General features: G+C 35.5%; 1 protein-coding gene across 5 annotated transcripts in view; it reads right to left on the bottom strand.

Annotated features, from left to right (window-relative positions):
- TTBK2 (tau tubulin kinase 2) overlaps positions 1-27286 on the bottom strand; it is a 106347-nt gene that overhangs the window by 15155 nt on the left and 63906 nt on the right. For 4 of the 5 annotated variants that reach the window (XM_054199210.1, XM_054199211.1, XM_054199212.1 and 1 more), the window contains 8 exons: positions 24378-24443; positions 23683-23775; positions 22579-22704; positions 19359-19516; positions 17553-17769; positions 15936-16147; positions 14164-14767; positions 8663-8911 (listed from right to left, as the gene is read on the bottom strand). In XM_054199210.1, coding sequence (XP_054055185.1) covers positions 8663-8911; positions 14164-14767; positions 15936-16147; positions 17553-17769; positions 19359-19516; positions 22579-22704; positions 23683-23775; positions 24378-24443 — 1725 coding nt within the window. The remainder of the gene's footprint in view (positions 1-8662; positions 8912-14163; positions 14768-15935; positions 16148-17552; positions 17770-19358; positions 19517-22578; positions 22705-23682; positions 23776-24377; positions 24444-27286) is intronic. The other variant, XM_054199213.1, reaches the window with a different exon arrangement.

The raw sequence follows: 27286 nt of genomic DNA, 5'->3' as shown, positions 1-27286 counted from the left end.
AACTTTGTGTATCTTTTCTCTTTTTCCTGCTTACCTTTTACATCTATCGTTAGCTCTATCACCTATCAGGAATATGTTACCATGTTACCAGGAATATAACCCATGTTAGTACAAGTCTGCAACTTCCGCGATACCAGACAACCTCCCTCAATCTTTCCAGTTCAACAGCTTCCTCTAACTTCATGAGTTTTTCTTTACTTATGTCACTTAATTTCTATTTCCTCACACAACTATATGACTCTGCGAAGAAATGTAAACTGTAGTTTGTATGAAAGCGTAAAGGGTATGTTAGTGCACTGTTCTGTAATTTACTGCTGGTGTCATTCTCCCATGAATGAACCACTGCTATGCTTACATCTCTGTAGACAACTCACCCAGCTTACTGTTCAGAGCAGCCCTCTTACTTTTCAAAATCCTCCCTACCTACTACTGCCATTCCTACTGACTTTTTAGAGCTTAATCCTTTGTATCCCTTACATTCCCTTCCCAAATTAAATTCACAGCAGGGCATAAATTAGATATAATTAATTACAGATTTACTAAACTACATTGGCTGTTTCTACAGACAGACTAATATGTGGATAAACAGGAGAAATATATGGCTGTAATTCATGGTGTTATGGAACATAAGACCAGAGATGACTGTAAGTTTTCATACTGAATCCCTTTCAACAGTCCCATATATGTGGTACTGTAAGCACTGCAGGCATTTGTAGGAACTGGTGGTCCCCAGGATACTACCTTCTGCTGTTAAAAATTCACACGATAGGCCCTAATCCTAAACTAAAGAGAAGTAACACATGAAGGCTTACTTATATCTACCTGAAAAGAGGCGCATGTTGCTCTCCACAGCTCTTCAGATATATTTTTACTGCTATTCTATAATGCTAATTTTTGCATCGATTTATACGGAGGCTGCAAGAAATGGTAAGAGGATGGAATACAGATGCAGAGCTGTGAATGTACAAGACAACCGTGTTTTCATATTCTCTAATGTGATAGGTATCTTGTGAGGATAAAGAACAAACAGATCTGTGCGTACAGTCTTTCTTTAAGGCTTATTTATCATATATTCTTTAGATTTCAGTATTCTTTACATATCTTCCATTTTCAGTTATTTCTATGCCACTTACCAGGTAAAGGAAGATTTTTTTGTTCTAACACAAACCCATATCCTCAAACATCCAATAGGGCAAGTATTGATTGTTCTAAAAGCAGTATCTTTAATTGCTTTTAGAGAATGACTGTCATTGTAATAAGTGGCTCATTAGTTTGGTAACGCGACTAAAACAAGTACCCATTTAATTTGAAACTTCTACTATATAATGCATAAACAAATTGAAGAATATTCTTAAATTTACTTGTATTGTTGGAGAACTGGGAAGCAGCAGCACTTACAGACCATTACTTCATAACACTCACACAATACTCCTGTCATATACTCCTATTGAAAATGGGACAGAATTGTAATGTTTTTCTTGAGTTCCACAGAGACAGTCGTCTTCTAACAAAGAGAAAGCATGAATTTGCCTTAACGCACAGTTCAGAGACGTGAAAAGACAGCAACTGAAGCCTATTTCACCTTCCCATCTCACGCTATTATTTCATTCTTTACAGAAACTGAATTCCTACTGTACCATGGTTATTTTCTAAAGTCACAAAAGATCTAAAGATGAAGAACTTTTTTCATAAGCTTGGCCACTTGGAGACTTTTCCCTCTGGAAAGCTGGAAAGCTACTGTTTCCATGAGGATTGTGGTTTTAGTAACAAAGCCAGGGAGCTCATATCACACTTTAAGTAGCACAATATAGTCAGTATTTCTAAATCTAGATTTTTGTAAAAATCTTCAGTAGGATGTTAATTGTTTCTCCATGAGAGGTTATGTTCAAGTATACTTAGGGACGCTGCTGCTCAAGTATACTTAGGTACCCAGTTAAAAAGCAAACAAAACAATACAAATTACAAGGTTTCTCCTCTAACAGAGCACACAATAAGCACAAAGTGGCATTTATTTTGTAATTAATGGTGCAACCACTTTTGGTATATAAAATGCAGTTAAAGTATTTTCCCAGCTATTATTATCATAGCTAATAATGATGTAAGCAATTTTAAGCAAACCTTACTTTGTTTCAGCAGCTAGCTGTGACAAATATATTAGTATATATTTTTTCTTACGGTAGAAACAATTTTTACTACTTCTGAGTGATCTTTTTGAAGCTAAGCTGTATATTAATACCTGTTCCTACAGAGAGAATACCTGCAATTTTCAGAAACAATAAAAACACAGGCTAATACTTCCTCAGGAAAACCTTGAACTCTCATTTTCAAAGCCACATCATACCTTTTTATTAAGGACCAGTACTTTTTTGGGTTTTGGTTGTTTTTTGGTTTTTTTTTGTTTTGTGTTGTTTTTGTTTTTTTTTTTTTTTAAACAGAGTGTCTTCTTTGAAAAAATCACTTGAAATGCTGTATAGTAAACCCAAGCTCAAGACGAGTAAATAGTCTTTCTTTGTCATGAATAAGAGACCCTCAATCACACAAAAACTGCTCTTCTGTGTAATAGCAGTGGGGTCTGGCTACCACTGTTTAGATTAATTCTGAATTTTCCTCTCCAATATATCAATTCCAATAAATAAAGGGTTATAATGAAGTATCAGGTGATTCATACATAAGATCTGCCTTAACACCGATGTACAGATTTCAAATATATCAATTTTTTTTCTGTTTGTATCTGATTCCTATGAGCCACTGTCTAATTCTAGGTTACCACTGTGCTACACTCATGCTTCTGGTTTGCTATTTACACTATATTTTTGATTTTTTGTAAAGGTAAAAGTATCTTTTGTATTCAAACAGCAACACTCTAAAATAGAGCTCCAACAACACAGTAAAAAAAACAAGGCAAAATTAAGAGTCTTCCTGACTTCTGATCCTCCAGTCATCCTCCAATGAATCCACTCATTTGTATGTGGTAATAAATTAAATCCAGTTCTATCCAGTTATACGATTGGCACTATATTAGCACGTTACCCACGGTTGTGTTATGCTTGCAAGGGAGAGAATCTATGAACACTAAAATTTCCACGGATGAACCCAACATACCATGAGAACTGATGAAACCATGAAAGTGTAATTTTAATACTAATTGAAATTTCAGCATAAAATACACATAAAATTTAATTTTCAAACTTGAAAACCAGATTAAAATTTTCTTAAAAATTCTCCTCAGAGTTGTCAGGATCTGTCTGAAAGCATTATGGGTTTTCTCGTGCCCACAGCGTGCTACCTTCAACAGTAGCTGTAATTCACATAAAGAACTAGCTGTTTCAGTTTGCTTATAAGCATGATTAAAAGAAATACTTCAGAGAAGACAGATCTGGAGATAGGAGTCTTATCTATACTAAGGGTCTTTTTGTTTTCTTACAATTTTTTTTTAAATATTCTCTCTTCTGCACACAAGGTTTTATAGTCACAAAGTTTGCAGACACAAAGATGCGATTAGAATCCAGCTTATCTTTTCAAAACAAAATACCTAAAATTTTTGGCAGCCTGTTATGTTACATAGTTTTGCTTCTGTGAAAAGGAGTGATGATAAATGTAAAGCACAGCTCCATGAAGTAGTTACAACACAGCTGATTCCATCCAAGCACTCAAGCGATCTACAGTATAATACATGTTGCCAGTTAGGTATTTAGGCTCCATAAAAATACTTACGAGGGCACTATCAGCTTATTCTGATTCTATTTTGGTTAGCCTGGTACCTGCTAGCATGGTATTCTTAAGAGCAGATATAGCAATAAGGTAGTGACACTTCAGACAATTCGTGAGCTCTCTACATATATCATGTTTTGTGTTTAGAAGCTGCCTGAAAGCAGCCAGAGCAGCTATATGTTTGTAGCTAGGTAATAAGTAAACACATCTGCCTGTGGTTCATGTAAAATTGCCAAATACTAGAAATCTTAATAATAATTTGAAACAAAACCAGTTTTCAACAATTACATAGTGGTAGCTTAGAAATATTAGAGACTTCCACTTAATGCTTGTCCTAATTTTAGTGGTTTCCCTATTTTCCCTATTTTAAAAAGTTCTCTCTTCCTTCCGTATGACAGCTCTATCAAACCAGGAGAAAATGCTAAGATGATGATAAATTCACAAACTCTAAATAATTTTTTTCCTGTAATTCTAGTTGGACTAGTATCATATGTGATTTTAATGATAACAGACAAAAGATTTTAAGAGCTAAATATCTTATGGATGATATTATAGATAACATCTGCAATTATATATATACACACACAATATTTATTCTATTAATTACATCAATTATACCTTAATTACATGAGAAATAATCATTAGTCATTGGGCATTATGCTCTGAATTGTAATGGCGTACTCATTTCAAGAAGATTACTATACGAATTGTCATCACGGAAACAACTGTTGACACCAGAGTTGATCAGCTCTCCATGGGAAATCCCACAGACCATTTAGCTTTCCTGAAACATCTTTACTTATTCTATGTTAATGTACTAAATCACATATGTTTGGGCTAAGACTGGCATTTTAAAAAAAATTAGAAATAAAACAAAACATCACCACTTCAAGGACAGACAAGAAGAGATGAACCATGTGTTTACGAATTTCAAGAGTACTGTGGATTCCAGAAAACATGAACATTTAAAACAATTAATAACTTTCTACAGGGTTTTTTTCCTACACGATCAGTGCATGTGGATGCTATATCACCAAGGCTAATTTATTGTCCTGACCTTCACTATGACTCTTCTGCTGCTTCTGATAGAAAAACCTGCAGAAGGAGAATGGCCAAGAGGGTTCTGTCACTAAAAATTGATGTGTTCTCTACAGGCAATGCACTATTTGAAAAAAATTAAGACGTTCATACTGACTGCTTATCTTCAACTATTAATTCCTTAATTTACAGCTTGGAAAGTTTCCATTGAAAGAACAGCTAACCTAACATACTGTAATTTTTAATTCTTCTTTACACCAAAGGCACATGTGAAAAAGCACACCTGAAGAATTTCTCTCCTTCAGACAAAAGACTCTACTAAGCCTTGGAGGCAGCATTTAAATTTCTACGTATCAAGCAATTGTCTCTGCCACTTGGAAAAAAGCAACAAATAAAACTTTGCTTGTTTGCATTAGAGAGTGTGTAGATGAAAATTGTTAAAGAAACATCATCTCTTGCTATTGCAGACTAGTGAAACCTGCCAAAATTAGTTCATTAAAGATGGCAAAATGTACAACATTTACGTGCATTCCTGGCTCATAAACCTAAAACATCCAAAAGAAAATGACAATTACAAGGGATACGCATTCTTTCTCTAAATACCCCTTGAACATGTCAAGAATTCTTACCTTATTCTTCCACAGGTCCCTGAATTCCAGTGAGATGCTTAAAAATTAAGGTAAATTTTTCAACTCAGATCAGTATATTATTTCTTATCTTGGATATCAATATGAATATGATGGTTTGCATTCCCATACCATGTTGTGTGGGAAGATTTCAGCGCATTTTGTAACTAAGAGTATAACTATAAAATATTTTTTTAAATGTTCCAGTAAGGTAGAAATTTGAGAAAATTAAGGCATAAGAGAAAACATTTGTATAAGTGTCAACTAATTCTGATGTTTAACCTGAGAGACGCAGGTTATCTTTCCCTAACACAATGAATAACCACAAAGTCATTAAATTAAAATTAGCCCCCTTGTACATGTCTTATTAAGCACATAGAAAAATGAAAATATGCCAGAATGACACACAAAACTGAAATCCACCTTTTTTAAGGGCTGAATCTTATTATATCACAGCCAGTTCAGAAGCATTCTAGATTGCTGCTGAGGCTAGAAGAGTTGTTCACTATCTTATTGAAGAACTAGAGCTGAGAAACCATAGAGATCAAAATCTGACGTCACTGATTTTGATTGTTTCTCAAGACATGGTTACACATTTAGCACAACATCTACCTAAGCAACCTCTTCATACAGAGCCCTGGCCAGTAGTTGCTGCACTCACATCACCTTTTCCATTGAACTCACACAACACTCTATGCAGTCCTCTAATGAGCAGAGTTCAGAGAACTTATCTGGCTGAAAAATTCACAGAAAGAAAGAAAAAGGTTACGTTTCAAGAGGATTTCTTGTGTAATTTGTCCATGCTATAGAGGAAAAGGATGCTAATAGCACTCAGCCCCACTCTTCAGATTCAAGTACAGTCAAAGAATTAATTCTGGTTTTTGTCAGCTCTGATGCTGCCAGACTGTTTCTTTATGCTGCAAGTTGAATAACTAAGGAGAGTTGAAGCAAAATACTCCAATTCTCTTCCATAATATTTGTATGACAAGAGAGGAGTTCTCTTTATTGAACAAATAAAGGTAGACCTACATCCTATACCCTCTTCGCACTAGTGAGCAGAGAATATACAGAAATTTCATGACCTCCTCTATCTGATGTCAAACTAGAGGAAGGTGGGTTACAGTTCCTGAACCATCACTCATCAACAATCAGGAAAGAAAATCCCTTTGCTTGATTTCACAAACAAATGTATTCTTTATTTTTTAATACATGAAACTAAATTCAATAGCACAGATCCCTGACCTTGGCAATTCATTAGCTATGAATGCTGAACCAAACTGCAAACAGCAGGAATACAGGAAAATACATTCAGTACCAAATATTTATACAGAATAATATAGAATGACATTAAAATTCTTTTTAATATTTAGCTGGAGAAAACCTTTAGGTTATTAACATGCATATTCATCTTTCATGCTGCTGGAACTTCTAGCTTGCTGAATACCTAAGATTACTGCACTGTAGACAAGAGAAGGACTTGCAAAAGTATTTCAGTTCTTCAGTGAGCCACAAAGTACACGAGTCCTTCATCGTTGGAATGAACTAAAGAATCACATGCTTGTGGTTTCCATAGCAAATGAAATACTGGAAGTTAAATTCTCAACAGAGTCAGGACTTTCAAAATCACAGCTTGAAAAGGAACACAGCAGTCATGGACTTACCAGGTAAAAAGAAAGGAGAGGCTGAGAATGCTACACTCCACATTCCACTCAGTAGCAGCACCTGGCACAATACCAATTCTTTTTCACATGACAAGAAAGTATATCACTTTGCAGCCCCTATTAATACTGCAGCTGTATTCATTTGTTGGCTATTAAGGCAGCCAGAGAAGACCCTCTGTGCTAACCTACTTTCTTCCAGTATTGTGAGGAGGTTGCTAATTAGACCTGCAATACATTCTGATTGGAAAATCTAAATCGTAGATATACAGGCAAAAAAAAATAGGTCATTTTGCATCCTGTGATACCAACTAATCCTGAAAAATACTGAAGCTTAACTTTTAATGAGTTAATTTCTCCTAAGTCTTTTTCCCTAATCAATACATCAGTCATCATGAAGAATGTGGTATTTCGGTATCCCATCAAGTTCACAACAATGAACATCTGGGAGCTACTGTTTCTTCATCTCCACGCACCGAGGACAAGAACTATTTGTTTATATTCATATAAAAAGCAGACAGGAGTTGCAGGAAAAAAAAACACTGCTTTTTGAGTTAAGAAACAAAATGCTGATGGAAGTATGCTAGCTACTTTCTTTGCCTTGTTACCACTCACCACTGATCCTGTGGAAGTTTGAAAGAAGTTAATGTTGATAGATTACTTTTAATATCAATACTCCTGTGCATGCTTCACTGAAAACAAAAAAGTCTTTCACATAGAAATATTTATACTGAAAAATACATTGGAAATAAAAGGCAACACAAAATATAATCCAAATGAAATATTAATGGTAAAATGATGATGATATGTTACGGTCTTATGCATAAATGCTATGTCATACTGCTTTACCAGTCAATGCAAGCTCTCAAAGCAAATCTCAGTATTTTTAATACTAACACGCAAATTATAGTTAACTCCAATTGTGACTCTAAGCCTTCATCTTTTTCATATTGAAATGAAACTGGGAATACAAAAGTATGAAAAGTCCCCTTTCTCTAGTGACATTTTCCATTAGCTATGAGCCCTGACAATTCCCATCTTTGTTTTGCATAATGCAAGCAGTGGAACAATTAATTATTTGTTCATTCCCAAAGTAGCAATTTGACTCCCTCTAGATGCCTTTATCTCACGTTAAAATAATTTAAGATAGTCCAAATTTTAATATGTGTTCCCAATTCAAAATTCAGCTGGTACTGATTATAGGAACATAAAAAAGAGATTTTAATCTCAGTTTTGAAAGAAGCAAAAATCTGTTTTCTAGATTTTATAATCCTACCTTTTTCAAGAGAAAATCCCTCTGAGGAAGTGAATCTATCTTCCAGAACATCCAGACATACTTAGTACTCCAGATCATAACCTGAATAACTGCTCTTTAAATATTCCTCTCTCTAATTTTACCTCTTTTAAGCGGCACAATTTATCTTCCTCAGTAGGGTATTCCTGACTATTCCTGAACAAGATCCGTTCTTATTCCCTAATCTGATCTTTCAAAATATTTTTTAGGATGTTGTGTAGAGCAGTATGACTAGCACATGCCTACTACCGGACGGTGCAGAGCAACAAAAAATGTTAAACTTCGCAGATGACTGCTACAATGCAGTCACTTTTATGAAGACAAGGCTTATTCACCTGCTGAAGTTGTGCTTTTGAGATGCGAATGACAGGGGGGAACCTGTTGCCACAGGGAATGACAGGAAGCTGCCTACGACCAGTTGAGCGGGAGGAAGAGGAGTGGCTCTCAGCTGATTGACTCCTTGGTAAACCAGCCTCTTTCAGGGGGTCCGAGTGGATGGATAGATAGGCTATAGGGCTCATGGTGCGGAGGATGGGACTTGAAATTCTTGGAGTGGAGAAATGCAGCATATGAGATGAGTTGAGCTGTGAGAACAACACGGCGGGGAAGAAAATAAGGTTTAAAAATCAATATTTTAATAATTCTTGTTTATGTCCTGCCTATATGCATTTTCTTAGAAGACAATATTCACAACTCCCTCACAGGTAAAAGCTGATAATTTAAGAGGTATCTTAAGTCTAGTCTTCACATTTTCCATCAATTTTTAAAACTCCAGTATCAAAATCAGAAGTGAGCATCCTTTTTCTGGCTCGCTCGTACCTTCATTCATTCAGTGAGTAACAATCTGAGGCAAATTTAATAAAATAACACAGTCTATTCCAAGGACACTGTGTACACAAACTAGCTGATTGTTGACCGGTCCTTGTAAATGCTTAGCGCATCCATGCAACAACATTGTTTTCTGAGAGGACTGTATTTTTAGCATATACATCCATTTCAGGCTTTACAAATGTGACTGTACAGCTACAGCTACAGCAGCATATATTAAGAACCGTAACTGACAGGATTAATCAGTAAGATTAGTACTAAACAATTTTGATGAAATTTCCCAAATATGGGATTGAACTAGAAGGATACACTGGCCTGGAGAATACATGAACAATTGCTTCATCTTGAGCTACATCACTCAGGCATTTAGAAAGGAGGGGGAAAAAAAAAAAAAAAAAAAAAAAGAAGAGGAACCGTAAAGTCAAAGTGTTCCAAACTAATCACTTTGGATAAAGTACATTTTCAAATTGTTTTTGGTGATTCCAGTAAACCTATAGCTTTGACATACAACTTTGAAATCAACTGATTGTTTGCAAGACCTCTTCCAGTGCTGAATAAATATCTGATGGTGACACGTCTAAATACCTGTAAATGAGATTGATATATACAGTTTGAGATTCTTTGTTCCAAGCATATGTAGATAAAAACATGAAGAGAAGAGATATGCAAATTCATTGCAAGCTTCATGAAGGTAATTTTCTGTTTCCTACCATGGTATTTGCAATTCTAACCTGTATTCCTTGGAAACAGAGGGCATCTATCAAGCATCTCAGTTTCCAAGGAAAAGGTATTTTCAATTATGTCAATCCTAAAGCTTCAGTTCCCATAATGCATAGCTGTCTCTCAACCGGAAAAAAAAAGCGTTTTCCAGTGTCTCATAAAAGCAGTAACTGAGGATAGAAGGTACATGAAAATTAGATGACTTAGAACTCTGAAATAAATGGAAATTTAAGAGCAGGTTTTTGATAAAACACAATAGTACCTCAATGTACAAAATGCTAATTTCAGCAATATTTATAAATAATAAAGATAAATGGATTCACACAGTCAAACCTCTTCTATAACCATACATACACATATATGGCATTAGGTTGTCAACCAAGTGTGACCAGAGCAAACTGTTGTTTAATTTAAACTGAAGATGAAAATGAAATTAGCTGTTACATATTCAATTACTTCAACTCCATTATTATTTCTTTGCTGAAATATCTGCCTGAAAAATATACGTTGCAAAGTTTTGTGCATGCACTGTATGGAGTTCACTGCAATTCAATATAAACACAGTAAATTAATGAGGCTGTGGTTCAACAACACAACAAGTCCAGCTTTAGGCTTCTGGTACCAGATCAAGGGAAAACAAACTAGGGCTCTATGATGTAAAGTGCTGCTCCAGTATAAATTCAACATTAGTTTAGATCAGTTCAAATTCTTTTGACAGATTAACTTCACACCAGCTGATATTACAGCAAATCAGGTACTGTCTGTCCTCTTGCAGCCAAAGTCAACGTAAAGCCATACACATATCCAAGGAATGCTCTGAACAGAAATGTGACCATGTGCCTGTGACTGAGACAGATCAAACTGGTATTTGCTGGTAGTGCACAGAATCTGTATTGCAACTGGAAAACCATGACTAATAACATGATAATTGGTTCTCTTACCTGCAGGGTTTTTTTCATAATAGATAGCATAATTTGCTGTAATTTTTTATGCCTGAAACTTGCTCATCCCCAAGCCAGTAACTTAGACATTTTTCTCTCGTATTTTTTGAGTTCAGGTTTCCCTTCCTGAACTGCTACAACCTTACATTCTTATTAGAATGCTGATGCTGCGTGAAACAGGTAAGAAATTATATCACCATCAATTACATGAAGTCCATGTAGACACACAATTTCAGGAAGAACATTTTTCTACAAATGGAATGACTGCACACCAGCAATTTCTTTCCTTCAGGAGAAAATAAAATTATGGGTGAGTATATGAACCTTTAGTTTCTCACACAGAAACATCCTTGCTACCACTTACTACTTAAATAGTGAGCAATAAAATCCTGAAAGAAATAAAGAAAGAATAGAGAAGAATCACCAGAGTAAAAATGAAAAATCAAAAAATACATAAAACAGGAAAACTATTTTATTCATTCATCATTGAAGTAATTGCTTGCATATTTAATAAACCTATCAGAATAGCTCAAAGAGCATAATTCATCATACTTGCTCCTAAGTGATAGTGAAGCAGGTCACTAGAAATCCATGTGGGAGGTATATTCATAAGCACAATGACCATGAATGCTGACACGTCCTGGAGTTTCAAGCCGTTTGAAATTAATAAACTGTTTCAGAAATTATGTTAAGCTATTATTCTACTATAATTTCAACATCTGTTTTTAACCCCTTTTAGTAACACTTAAGTCATTTGATTTATGGTCCTAAAGTTACATCCTTGGATCCAAGCCTGCTCTTAGTAACTGGTGCAATATAATCAAATCACCAGAAAAGTAAAATATGACCCTTTGCGATTATTTGTATTGTCAGTAAGGTGCTACCTAGATAAAATTACTAAAGAACAAGAGGATCTGATCCACAAACAAGGATCACATTCAAAGAACAAGTTCAGGTGGGTAAATGCTTTGAAGAAGGAGGAAAAGAACTCTACCAAACAGCTCCCTAACGTCACCAGGACTCTGGAATAGAGAGAAATACTGTGTGAAGAGGCATATATATAGTCATGGAATTGCCTAGGTTGGAAGGGACCTTTCAGATCACCAAGTCCAACCATCAACGTAAAACTGACAAAACCACCACTAAACCATGTGTCTCCCTGTGAAGTGACTAGGACACTCACCTATAAGAACAGCTAGGTTCCGGTACCCACCTCAAGGAATATTAAGTATCTTTTATGAAGTGGAATACCATCAACGAAGGGCAGAAAGAACAACTCGCCTCCAAATATCCTCCTGGGCTTTGTTTGGCTTTCAAGGGCTAATAAAGTCGATGGAAGACTACCACAAATTGCCATCACAGTTGTATGGCACACACTGCATAGACACATTCTGTTCCCAGTTTCTAAATCAGCCAAATAATTTTGATTCTCTTTATTCCCAGTTCAGTTTATATTTTCAATTCCACATGATTCACCTTCAAAACAGTAAATTCCTTCCTGTCATTCATCTTGGCCTCACAGCACTACTTGCTCTTCCAGGATATTATAAACCATACTGATTTCCCTCATTTTTGAGGTCATGACAAATATCCCTTACCTGCTTGCAAAGCCAAACTAAAATACAATCTTACCCCAGTGTCTACTTCAACCAGTATTTCTTCCAATACGTCTTATAATTAATTGACCTTGTTTATATCTATTTCTGCTCCTGTGCTCAGAAGCTTCTTCCTTTTCCAGATAAAGACATTTTCCATTATTTGCACTTTAGTACATGATATTTATATCACCTCTACTTTCAGTTTTAGGTAAAATAGCTATTTTCCCCAAAAAGAGCCAAGAATGTATAAAGTGGGATAGTTCACCTACATAGAAAACTGCAAGCTGTTTTTTAATGGCTTCTGAAATAAAAACTCCTGATAATCAGTATTTTGTACAGGACTAAGTGTTGCTCTTTCTTGTCTATTTTATTAATACTAACATTAAAATATTAAAAATTAACAACTGAAAACAACCAAGTAAGTTAAATTAATTTTTCACTTTTACAAGTTTCTAACCCATCAAAAACTCTTTCAGGCAACTAATATTTCAACTCAAATCTCAAAAAAATCTTCTGTTGTTTAACACAGTTCTGTAATTTCAATCATGCAAAATGAATCTTCTATAAACTACATAATTCACAAAGTATGATATCTAAATATAATCTATGAAAGATATAATCTTGCATTTTCCATAAGAACCTAGGTGTATTTGAACTTTTACTGTACAGCTATAGTTAATTACATTGAGCAGTTCATTTTCACCATAAAGGATATTCCACACCTTATAATAAATGAATACTTGGTGACAAGTTTCTTTTTCTAATGAGATGGCTGTAACTTTCACAAAAAATGCTAATAAGTGAGGGAGAAGTACAGCTGGGTTTCTTGGCTCAAAGGAGCTTGAAAGAATTGTCCTTTATATCATTATGACAGAATATCTACTGAGAAAAGGGGAGAAATAGAACTAGGAGCTGATTCCCAATCACTTAACCATTAATCTGACTCCTTCTTAAGTAAAGCCACAGAAGTCTTTATTAGAGGCTTTTTCAGAGGAAAAAAAAAACATATGTTCAAAACCTGTGCAAATGAGAATTCTTTAGAAAAGATGGAGAAATACAAAAAGAAGAGGATGCAATTGAAGCAAAGCAACCTGTCTTAGTGAAGAGAAAATTCTCAGAGCAAAGCAGTAGTTGCAAAATTATCTTAGAAGTGAGGAGTAGCAACAACTTATAAGAGCCAACAAGTTGTTTGTATAAGAACCATTAGAAATTTCAGAATAAACAGGAAGAAACAAAGGGAATTCCAAAAGAAAACACTACATCAATGATGGTGAGAGCAAGTAACTCTGGAACTCTGTTTCTTTAATTCCAGCCACTTCGGCTTTTCCTGAAACACATGAAACATTGTAGCACAGTATTTCACATATTCATTGCAATTTTATGTTTATGTGCTGCAAATATAATAATTATGTATTTGCATGTGTATCTCACTGATTAGGAATCACTGCATAAGGAGCTTCTTTATATATATATATGTATGTAACAATATACAAATAATTGGTTTTTTTATTGAGGCCAGTTCTGCAGATTACACCTGAAGAACTAATAGCCACTTCCATGGCAGAACGTAAACACTGATACAACAGAACATGGAAGATCATTCCTCAAGAACGAGAAGAGTCCCATATCTGATGAAACTTGGGATTTCTGCTACGCTACTGTGTTTTAGTCACTGCCTTTTCCCTTACTATCTCCTCATATAACTCTGAATAAAGAGAGGTTCAATAAACCCACTACCATTTCTCTTACCGGAGTGAGTGCTCCTTCTGCTTGAGCTTCCATAGGACTTGTAGGGGTGGCTGCAAGAAGCTGTCCAGCAGCTCCAGACAGAAGTTCCAATTTATCTGTAAGCTGTTCGGAAGCAGCAGGATGACACTCCATGGCTAGAACAAACTCCACCCCTGAGGTTTGGTTCTTGGCATGGACACTGTTTCCTGCCCAACCACCTTGTCTGGGCTGCTCTTCTGGAGGGGACTCCTCTAGAACTTGTAGTACCTCTGGCTCTTCATCTGAGGGACTTCCAGTCGTTTTGTGCCCTAAAGCCTCATTTGTCCTGAAGTCCTGCAAGTCCCGTTCTTTATCTATTATCACCCATTCCTTGGAATCAGCCTCCTGCCTGCAGGAGCTTAAGTTGACAGCTACAAATCCATTGCTAATAACACCATCAACGTGTTCTGGAGAACTAGCTGACACAGGCTTTGAAGCGTCTGGAAGATATTCTTCATCATAGTGCCAAACATGGTCCGTGCGAGCAGTCACAGGAGCAGGAATGGGTGTTTTCTGAGAAAGAGGAGGAATAGCAGCAATAGGTGTCTCTGCCGCAGCATTCAAGTCTTTCTGCATCTTCTCCAAACTTAAGGAAAGAAATTAATATCTGAATTAGTTAAGAATTAATTAAATAATGTAAGCTACATTTGAATTTTTTCAGTAGATTTATATAAAAAATTGTTGTCATATTTTAGAACAATCTACAGTGGTAGAAAGATCCACAATTTGAGACAAATAACGCTGATGTCAAGTGAAAATGGGGGAACGGTCTTAGAAATTTGCACATATTGTAAGTGTAATCATAATGTATCATACTGTATCGTAAACGTAATTACCAGAAGGGAGAACAGTGAGTGGCTACCAGCTCAGTGGTGAGGCTACCACCAGATGTCCACTGTACTTAATTTATGCTACTAAGTAGAGACTTAAAGCAGAACAGAAGAAACAGATGTCTCCAGCAGCAGTTAGTAGATGCTTTCAAGAAGAATGTTATTGATTGTTTTGATTGATTCTTTTTTTATGCTTTGCATAACTTGCTTCATCAAACAAATTCAAATTCCTAACCCCCCATAACATATTGCCACTATCAGCATCTCAGCTGTCTTCTACTGTCCCCACTCTGCCTTTCAGTTAGATTTCACTGTGTCCTTCTGCACTTACTCTTTCTACACATAGGCAAATTGATTGAATCTGTTCTCATACATCCGCCTCTTCTCTACCTCTAAACGCCATTTTAAGATCTCTGTCTTCTATCAAGATTTTTTTATGTTGGTGCAACACCCTTGGGCATAACTAAACCTGCTGCATGCAGGTAGATTTCCAAATTTACTTTGTAACTCCGCTTCTTGTAAACTGTCCTCATGTCATATAATCTAATCCCATGTTACCTCTACTGAGCACCTGATGTTATTCTTATTTAGGATGAGTTCAACTGATTGCCAAGACTATCCCACTGAAGAAACAAGGTAATAAACATCAGGCTTATACTACTAGGTCTTGAAATAAAAAAAATCTCAACTGTAGAAGTCTGACTTTAACTGTATACTAGCACTAATCTTCTTTCAAAGAAGCTGCCAAGTAGCAAAATCCATTAATCAAGCAACATTATGAACATAGTAAATACTTTGCTGTAGCTTGCATAAGCATAACTCAGCAGCTCCATTCCTGTTTTTCACAAGGCAGAGGAAAGATGACAGTATCTTAACTACATATCCTGAAAAGATCTAAGCATACGAATAAAATAATTTCTTTACCAGGTCTCAAGAAATTTATCAGTGTCTGGCTTTGACTCCAATGTCAGACGCTTCTCCAGTTCAAAGCTGTGAATCGAACGTAACTTTCGCACCAGTGGGACATCTCTGTCTAGCTGTGTGGTCTCTGAGCGAACACGAATTGGAGAACCCAGACTTGGTGCATTAAGCATTCCATTCACTGGCCCATGGCTGTTTTCTTCCTCTGTGGCAGCCTGTGCAAAAAGTAAAATAAAAACGTAACTCACTAGGAGCAGCAAAACAGAGGAAGACAAGGTACTACATAGTGAATACCATCCAGCTTTTTAGCCTGTGATAAGCCAATTTGTATTTGGAATGATCATTAAATTCATGTCACTGTTAAGGTAGTTTAGACATACTCTTCAGCACACACCCACAGAAGACAAAGTACTAGTAATATACCAGTTCTGGGTCTCAAAAACCAAGCAATATATTTAAATTTACTCTGATATTTCACGCCCATCTGTGAAATTTTCTTTCATAATAGTCTGAAATCCAGCACTTTGTGGCATCTTCAGTCTACTTTATACTCAAGTGCTCTTATTAAAGAGAAGTTAGCTTCCAAGCTGTCTTTATGATTCTCTGGAGCATATAACACTGTTATACACTGAATCAACCAGGTATTTCTGTGACTGAGAACTATGTTTTAGTCCAACTGCATTCCATCTTGTACACTAACTGGACATGATTTAGAGCTGGGAAATCATGATCATCCTTAGTTTCAACAGGTAAAACTAATAGAAATTGCCTTTGTTTAAAACAGAACAATCTCCTTTCTCCCTCTTTGGTAAAAAACAAACAAACAAATAAGCACTGTGCCTTATTTTTTCCCACAATACATTTTTGAAAATAGGCACCATGCCTTATCCTTTCCCAGAATACATTTTTTTCTAGTAAACCAGTAACAGCCTCAAAACTAGACAGCTCTCCTAGCTAAAGAACATTCCAGTACCAGATCCCTCTTCATGTTCAAAACATTTTTATATCAAGAAACAGGGCTACATTTGTCTGAGTATGAGATGTTGTGATTGTGAGCAAGGGAGACAGAAACCACTTCTGAGAGACCACTTCTCAAAATTAAGCAGCATTCTCTTCTAAAGACAAGCCCGTGAACCTCTCTGGATCAGTACAAAGGTATCCTATCTTATAGAGACAAAAACACCAAGCGAATTAAATGGATACTGCCAATTACACTGCCCATCTGTCGATTGAAGAATAACATTAAACTGGTTTTTGTATATTTGGTATCTAACTTCTACACATGTAAGATGCAAGAAATGTGCTTTGGTTTCATTCAGTGAGCAAGAATCAAAATCCTGTCTGAAGAACATAAATAAACTACAAAGAATCTCAAAGTATCAGCAATCTACTACTCCACATAAAGACCTGATAAAGTGACACAAGGCCCAAAAGAAGTCTGCTTGTTACAGTGTATAAATCACTCTAATAAAATGTGTTAGCTCTACCGTAAATCTGGTTTTCTTAGACAATACTGGCTGATCAATATTAGTAAGACTGCATTGTTAATTACACGTTATGTGCACTATGGGGACAGGCAAGTATTCAAAGATGGTCTTCACAAGGCAGATTTTTAAGTACCTTACAGATCCCTAGTTTTATTTTGTTTCTGTTTGCATCCATTTCTTCCCAAACATCTTTTTCCTGAGGACGCTGATGCCCAGGGGATCCAGGTAGTTTCTCTGGTGAGACACCAACTGGAATACCATTCTCTCCATCACTGAGCTGTTCATCAGGAAACACTTCATCTGTGTTTTCTCGCAGCAAATCTCCTGGGATAGGAGTGGCATTGGCAATTCTAGAAAAGTAGTTTAAAAAAAAAATCAGAAAGGTAAAAAATTTTGAGACTCTAATATGTTTTTTGAAATTATTTTCTACTCTAAGCCATTTTCTACTCTATTAAAAGAAAAACAAAACCTAAAAATTATAAGCAAAAACATGCTTCTGTAGAAAACTATATCTTGTAAATTATTTAATATAAGAAATCCCTACTTCTTGGCTTTCACAATTTCTGTTTCTTTAATTCAGGCACATAACAAATAAAAAAAAAAATCACTTAAAAGCTCGTATTTGAATGTTTTTGAAGCAACTTCTGAGAAAATTTGTTAGAGATCATGTCCAGGCTCAACTTGACTCCTAACTCTTCTGCACATATTTTTCTATTCAAAAATATTAATGGCAACTTTCAAAATATAGTCTCCTTTTCCCCCAAGTTTGGCAGAATAACAAAACATACTGTGTGAGGAAGAGAGATCACTCAGCAAACTAAATGCAGTTTTAATCTCTATTCTTATCAAAGTGCCATTTTGGTCCAATTGTTGATAATCAAAACATAAGCATAACACTAACAAGACACTACATTTTAATGCAAGTTCTGTAGTCCTATTGATTTGGGGCTAAATAGGGCTAAGGCTTAGCTCACTATCTGAAGCTGAAGAAATGCTATTCCTAAAAAGTGAAAAGTCAGAAGGTCAATTAAAAGTCATTCCCTTATAGTCACCAAAATTGTTAACTGCAGCCAAGACTATCAATAGCTCCAGTGTGATGCTTAGTGCGATAATGGGACTGAATCACATGCAAAATCCCTGTCAACTTCAGTGTGTTCAATAGTGCACACAGTACACCTGTGTAATATTCACACCAGGTAATTCTTGACTGACATTTATTGTAACACTTTTTTTAAAAAATTACCTTGAAATACTGGAAATTTAATACATTCTACATGAAATTCTGGTGGTTTTCAGCCTCACTACACTGTCAAAACTCCCATGTCACAACCTTTGTGACTCTTAGATAAAAAGTTGATCTATTCAAGACCTAGAACACACACAAAGTCTTACTCCTCACTCATAAACATCTCTTCTATTCTCCAGTCCCGTGAGATGAGTATGGGTATTATTAAGCATCGCATCTCATCCAAATTACTTAATTATAGAAGGTCCCAAAGACCACATTAAATATTATTTTAAACATGACCAAAATCTATTTCCAAATTTCCTATAAAGATCCATTCATTTTTCAAAGTTATAAGGAAATTGCTGCTAGTAGTTTACTCCAAGCTTACAGAAAACAATGCGTTTATTTCCAGGCAGTTAAACTCAGGACACATCATTTAGTTTCACAAAACACGATTTAGCAAAGGATGGACTAGCAAATTTACATGCAGTTTCCTGAGCTACTATTTTTTATTGCTATAAATTTAGGACTGCAGTGCTATCTTTCAGGACAGTATAAACAGGAACCCTAAAGAGGGAAATACTTCAAATGCTCCCGAACTTCTATTCCTCTATTTATTCAACATCCTGTAGAAAAAACCTAAATTATGGAGATAATTTCCCATTGGCACTCTGTGGCTGCTTTTTAAGTGACCACAATGTGCACACATACCCAATTGCAGCCGGAGTAAGACGAGTGTGTAACTGAGGTGTGGTTGAAGTTGTTGTTGTTGTCAGAGAACCGTCGGTTCCACTCTTCTCCCAGTCAAAAGGGTCACTTTCAATAACCCCAAATGTTTTCATGCTGTTGTCAAACACAGACATGAGAAGCTAAAAATGAAGAAAAAAAAGTTAATAAGCTTCATTTTTGTCCAAGAAACCAAGCAATTGAAAAATAACCTCCTGCAATGCTTTAACATGTCTCTCCTCTTTAAGATTTGGACTGACAACAATTTCCAAAAAAAAGGACACAGTTCTTTATATTAACCATTTCTCATTTTCTCAGGTTTCAAAGTCAAGATATTCAAAATTCTGTTTTATTTAAAAAAAAAAACAACAAACACATCTGTGTTTTTATGAGTAAAGAGAGGCAAAGATAGGCCGCAGGCTCCCATAAAAAGACACATACACACACACAGAGGCATGACTACATTGCAGCAGAATAGCATCCAATGGCTCTCCAGCAGAGGAAGATAAAAGAATATATTCAGTAACACCATTAGAAACCAAAGAAATGAATGAGGAGTAGGTAGGGAATTATACCAATTTGCTAATTCATACTTTTCTGTCATTTGGAACCATGTATCATTTACTTCATCTAATGCTGACATTCATCCCACAGAAATGTCACACTGGGAGCTTTTCACCCTCATTTTATGCTATGAAAAAGCATCTAGAACAATTTGTGTCCATGACAAGGAAAGAAATTGCATCTACCTTCTTCTCCCTGTGAAAAAACTTTGTCTCATTCTAGTCTCTGGTGGGAATGCTGTGTCCATAACACATCATCTCTTACTCTGTAACATTTCTAAAATTAATCTTTCATTTTTTCTTTCCTAAAAGCTAAAACTAGTTTTCATTTTTTCTTCCAATCTAGCATGCTGAAAATTTTTATCTGGCCTCCTTTAAAAACATATACCCTTTGGCAACTTAAAATGGATGGCAAGTTTGGATCATTTTTCTTGTATAAAGTGGTCATATCCATTTTATCCTTACTCTCAAGAACCTTCAGTGTGCCATCTATCCTAATCAGTTCTGAAACCCCACTGAACTGCACAAAGCCATAGTTCACTCTCTGTCCTGTACATACACTCCTTTATTCTCCTCTTCCTGTAAACATTAAGTAGTCTCTCTGAAGTAATTTTTAAGCTCATTCTCATTTAAATCTTTTCTACAATTTCTGCTATAATGCAAATACAAACTCAAATGCTTAATGATGTCAGGAGGTTGAGGCAATGTGTGCATAAATACCTGAATAAAACAAATATATCTGACATTGCCAAATAAAAAGTGAATTCTGGGCCTATGTCATTAACTTTTTAGACTGTAAACTCTTCAAAGCAGGGATCTTGACCGTGTACATTCTTGTTCAGTGCCTAACCATAAATACAAACAATGATACATATCAAAGGTATGAATAGCATTGCTACAACAAATACTAGTTAAGAGAAACCAGAACTTAAATGCCCATGGAAAGTAAAGCACTTTCTCACTGCTCTAAATAAAATCACCCTGCTCTGCTCTAAAGCACACGAGCAAGACCGTGTCGGAAGGCTCAGGCTGCAGCTACACAACTGCAAATGTTCCATGACGAACCAGAGGACTGTAAATTACTGGGCTGTCTCTATCATGGAGAAACTCTGTCCTGTTATCACGTTAATCCCTGAGTGCACATGCTCTGTTAGATACAAGTAAACCACAGAAAAAAGTTTTGCAAACATATGCCTATGTATATGTTTCATTATTCAGGATACATAATGTAAATAAAACATATTTACCAGTCTACAGTCAGGGTTTTTCTGTGCAACATCAGAATTTCTGCAATCAGTAATTTTTACCATAGAAGAAAAAAAATCAATCTGATTCATCTTTATAACTAGGCTCTTAAAACACTCAAAACTTTCTTAATCGTTTTCCTCACTTAATTGTAAACTATAGGATAAATTCCATGGAAATTTGTAATAAAAAAGGAAAAAAAATCAAGGTGTTTATTTGTCAGGAACACTGAACATTTTCTGTATTTGTAATAAGATTTTTTTTACATTCAAATTTTTTGCACAAAAATGGATTTTTTTTTTTGCAAATGTGCAGAAGAACTTATCAGCACATTTAGAGAAATTAACTTACTAACAGGAAATTAGTTATCCCTTGAGATTTTCAGTTCTTATTTTGAATCTATATATCTGTATTTCTCTGTTAACCTTACCAAGTAAAGCACAGGAATCATTCTTATCAAAGTTCCAATACTGGAGTTAGCCAGAATGATTTATTTATTCAGTTGAACCAATTCAGCTAGCACACCAGCAGAAATCCCTTCCTTCTGGTTTTGCTGAGTTAGCGAGCTGAACAAATGCTCCGAGGCAGACAGGTAATGCCAAGTGGGAAGCTGACAGGAACGTGTGTTTCTGGGAGCCACAGGCACACAGGGACAACTTGTCGTGGTGTGATGTCAGATCAGTTCAACTTCTCCCACAGTCTGCAAGACTGAAAAAACTCTCAGTCTCTCCCTCCCTGCTTTTCCTGAGCATACCTCTGATACCACATACTGGTACAGAACAAAGTTCTGGCTTTGAGTTTTATTTATTGTTAAATCATGGGCCAACACTGAGTGAATAAGACACATATTCTACAGCATATCCTCTTGGCACTTATCACCTTATCACCGAGCTGAGGCCATCCATTTCAGCAGGCGATACTCTCTTAAACAAAGGAAAGTTTTCTGGTGACCTCTGTAGGCAATACTTCCGTCTTAAAAATCCACCGCGGCTGCATGTTGTGCTCTAGCTGTATACATTGTAGGTGCTGAGCTCCAGACTTTGGAAAACTGACAGAATGAATATCACTGAGAAAACAATCTGATCGATTTAACTTAAGGAGCACCCACTAGAGGCGACAATAGTAGGACAGCACCCCATCCTAACAGAGTACTGACTGCAAAGCAACTGTCAATTGTTTTTAGAAACTTAACTGCCTTACTCTTCCAAAATGGAAAAAAACAACATCTTTGAACCGCAAGGTTTCTGTGGCACTAGATGGCCATTAAAATAACTTTGTAGTGGCACAATACATAAACACTACCAAGACTACACAATGAAATCAAAGGAAATTGAAGATGAAAAGCATAACATTCTGCTATTTAAAAATCAGAAGGAGAAAATAGTAAAACTGTTTACCTGGTAATCAGGCTTTGTAAAGTAATCTAAATTAGAAATGTGATCCAGAAAGATGTTGAATTCTTGAGGAAGATGTTTCAACATAAGCCTGTGCTCATACCTTTCTTTAATGGAGCCCACTTGCTCCTAGGAGTAAATAACACAACAAACATTAACATGCCTTCATTCTCTGCTACAACCGATTCACCTTGTATCTTACAGCCATTCGATACACTACTGGCCAGAAAGATGGTAAGTGCGTTACACTGAATAGTACTGAGGAAGTTCATCCTACATCAGATAGCAAGAGAAGAGATTCTGTCATAGCCCTCAGTACACTTGCAAAATAACGCACAAGCTTTAAATTCAATATGAAAAGCCATTTTAATTTTCTGCTGTGTTTGAATGCTGCCTGATATCAAGGACTGTCATTAGACACTCCAACCCTTCTAAGAAGCATGTTTTAAAGATTTAAATATCCTGTTGCACCATCTGAGGTTCAGTCACTTTTTGGTGTGTATTTTGTCATCACAGTGTATTGTGTAAGATTAGTAAATCCTGTTTAGTATAAGACCCTATATACCACATTGACATCTAACACAAACCACATCAGAGAGTACCCTTGTTTCAATTTAATTTAAAAAGAATTTGAAAGAAGTAATAACAGGCTAATTAGACGTTGTTTCTTTGCATAATTCTCCTATGATATATGACTAAAGGCACTACTGCATATTGACTGATTCACTTGTGTTCATCAGCAAATAAGAAATGCCCATTTCACAAATAATGAAAAAAGATAAGAATTCTAAATGTGTGATAGGTGAAATCAAAAAGTACTCAAGTGAAAACAAGAAAATGAATAAGTGGCATATATACATTTACTTTTGCGTTTTAAAACATTTGCAAACTAGAAGCACAATTTACTTCCTGCCTAGAACAGTTCGTAAAACTTGATTCCTTTTTATACCATGACAGTAGCAATTAGAACTAACACTAGAAAACACTGGAAAATGTATTGTTAAAATTAATGAACCAGTGATTCTTAGTGGAATCTTTGTCGCAGCATTCGCTTGCAATCTAGAAGTAAATCTCCCTTGTGCTCTTTGGTTTCACTTCTAGGTTTACCTTATCTTTTATTTTTCTCCAAGGCAGTTGCCCAACCACAAATTCCACCAACATGTAGAACAGGGACCAGAGGTCATCATGCCGACCCATTTCCTGTGAAAAAGAAATATTATTCTAATGCATCTGACAAATAGCTGTAAGACAAAAGCGAAGATAGTGTCTTCACTGCTCTAGAGACTTAAATTACTATATATAAAAATTAATATAATCAATGCTGCAAAGCAAGTTTGTATAATTAAATCCAACAACTATTTTAAGTAGAAAGTAGAAACATACAAGTAAATTTCCATAGAAGACACAGAGAAACAACACAGAAGCTGAGGTCTGTTAAAATAACATTGCAAATCTCTATACTGGAAAAGCTGTTTACTCAGATTTCTTTAGTGTATAACGTTAAGATAACATATTGGGCATTACGTACTTTATAAAACTCAGTAACTTCACCTTCTTAATTTATTAATTTGCAGTACAATTGAACACCAAAGGTAATTCTTAAGACCACGATCACTTCTACAACAAGAAGTTTTTTACCCTTGATTACTGCAGAGTATAATTTCCTTTCCCAAAATTTCTAAGTATTAATTTCTACATAGTAAATACACACATAAGAATACAAAAAAGGAAATCAGTAGCAACTGCATTATTGACTGCTTTCAGCTACATGAGAAGGATACGATATGGATTGAGATACTCACTCTGTTTCTATGAGCATTGATTGATGCGTATCGTACTGTTCCTCGAAAACCAGCGACAGCTCGTGGCTGTCAAAGAATAGAAAAAGATTCTCATTGTTAGAAATAAACCTGCTGACTACTTAATTTGGCATCTACAAAGTAACTATGGAGCCACAACAAGTATCATTTGACTTTTTGTTTTATTTTAATTTACCATGTTTCTACAAGTTCTCAGTGGAAATCCAAGTAGGCACCAGTGACGTATGTCAGAGTTTTTTAAACAATCGATCTATGTCAGTTTTTGTTCTCCACAGTCATCAAGTCTTGTTTACCTCATCCCTCAAAAAAGCTGTATGGCAGAACTATTCCTGTTTTTTTCTCCAATAATTAAATTATTTCTTGGTTTTAACTATTCATAGTTTGAGTTTTTAAATTCTTACAGGATCTAAACCATAATGATTTCTCCCACTTTGCTAAAATACATCAATATTATGTGGTATGAACAGACAACCAGCCATTTATTGAAATGTGCTAGCAACATTTTCAAAAAGTATTTTCTGACCTAGCAAGCCAATCAATTTTTTGAGAAATTCCAAATGCAGGGAACACCGAAGGTAAGTCTCAAAGCTGCGGGCAAGCAACAAATAGCAAGGGCTGCACTACAGGCACTAATTAAAAAGATTTATTTCTTTTCTAGTTTCTGAATACCAGCATTTCCTCCCTGACACTCCAGATATTGTATGACTGGCGTATGGTTGTATAATTGGTGTTTTACAATCACAGAATATATTTTCCCATCCTTCCTTCCTTCAAATGAAATGTTTCAAAAAGAATTTTATAATTTATAATAGTCACAATTACCACATATTTACAATGTTAAAAAAAAAATAATCAAACCGTAGTGTTATTACTTTGCCTAAGACAAATATCCAGTCCATGCTACACCCTTAATTAATCATTCTATATAAAAAGAGAACTGCCAAAACTGCTAAATTTGCTTTATTTTACACAGTCTTATCTTCCCAATGAATAATTCTTTTTGTTTCCTCTAACAGTCAATGTGAGAAACTTGAATTATCTTCCTCACCACTGACTTGTACTTAAAGGGGAATTGGTGATCTGTCTGCCTGTCCCAGACTCATGACAATTCTTAAGATATTAAAAAATTTTGCACAATGCATTGAAAAATCAAAGATAATCACAATACAAAATTATTACCCTATTAAGATAAAAGACTTCAGTCTCTCCCCACCTATATATATATATAGAGGTATAATTTCTTCTTATCCACCAAGAGATGCTACACAGAGCTATCATTGAAGTACACCAGGAGCTGCCATTACTGTCAGCAACCCTATCAATTAAATCCATCAGGATTATGCAGCAATGCCTTTAAAAAGGATTCAACAGCCAATATAATCAATGCCTGCTAGAGTGGTACTATGAGAGCTGAACCAGTGGTAGATAAGGCAGAGAATATTTTCTAGGATGTTCTTAACATGAACAGGTTCTCAGGTGATATTCCATAAATCCTAGGTTTTGCATGATATCATAAAGTTTAAACGGTACTTGGAACACATTTTGTGTTCAGGCAGGACAGACAATTGAGCTACTATCTTAAATCTTGTAACTATATCATATTCCATACTGAACATTACCCTGAAATGAAGCACAACGTTGTAGTTGCAGAAATTTCACAGTACCATGCAGCTATAAAAATAATAGCTCAAAATGCTTTGGAACTGCTAAATTTCAGGAGAAACTAAATTTTTCCAAAAAGGACCTAAGTCTCCTTCTTAGTAGTTCTGAAGATTGGCAAACCATCCAAATAAGAATAATATAGAATCGCTGCCAAGACAATCAAAATACAGGTAAATTTCCAGAAAGATGCAGTTTGATGAATAGCACTTTAGAAGGCCATTGAGAGCTTAACTTTAAAACACCTGGAAATATATGTTCAGTAAATCCCAAGAGCATAAAGTTTCAGAAGATGAAACCAAATGCTTACTTACTGTCCTTAGCCTCTGGTCTGAATGTTAAAAAGGAAGGATTATATTCAGTTTTACTAAGTTAAATATTTCCATTCTTCTGAGAATAATGAAAAGCAGGATGAAATGAGGCTTTTATTCCTAGGGTAACAACTTCAATTTCTACTTGATAACTAGCACAAAAATGCTCCAGTTGCTTGACAAGAAAATAAAAAATGAGTAAGAAATGGCATATAGAATCTAAATTATCCCATCCAGTCTACAAATGTTAATAACCTGACCTATTCCTGTTCTGTCCTGGGGAAGAAATGTCCATATGAGGAATTTCATTTTGTACCAACTCAACTGCTTTTGAATGTTAAAGTCACTGCCATCCTTAGCCATTCCTTTGAAATTATTTGCCCTAAGATGATTTCAATTATCTCAGAATCACCTGCCTGGGGTGGGGCGGGGAACAACAACAACTAAAAAAGCATGATTATTGTTCATATATATTAGCTTACCGTGAAATGAATTCTGAATTCTTTACAAGGACATCGAAATCCTTTTACAATCTCCTGCCTTAAAGTATAGTTTGTATAAATCTGACTTAAGAGCTTATGTAACACTGTTACATATTAAGACACAATGAAACACCTTTTAGTAATGCAGCTGGTCACTATTCAATAGTGGTATTACAATGCAACACAGCAACAATAAATTAATTCTATCATGTCACTAAAAATGTGAATGATGGCTCTAGTAGCTCAAATCACGTTGTCCAATTCAGAATAGAATTTATAGACTTCTAAGCATTTGAAAAACTTCTGAAACCGCTTCAGAGCTCTTTATGCATCGCACAACAGCTCATGTAGTCAAAGAGAAATATTACAGGCAATAATAGCAACTTCCTGAATGATTCACCACTTTTTTTCCAAATAAAATTCCCCTCTGCTATTACTG

This window comes from Rissa tridactyla, chromosome 4 (genome assembly GCF_028500815.1).
Source record: "Rissa tridactyla isolate bRisTri1 chromosome 4, bRisTri1.patW.cur.20221130, whole genome shotgun sequence".
In the NCBI taxonomy this organism is placed as follows: domain Eukaryota; kingdom Metazoa; phylum Chordata; class Aves; order Charadriiformes; family Laridae; genus Rissa; species Rissa tridactyla.
Note: the sequence above shows the minus strand (reverse complement) of the source record. Positions and strands in the feature narration are given on the sequence as shown.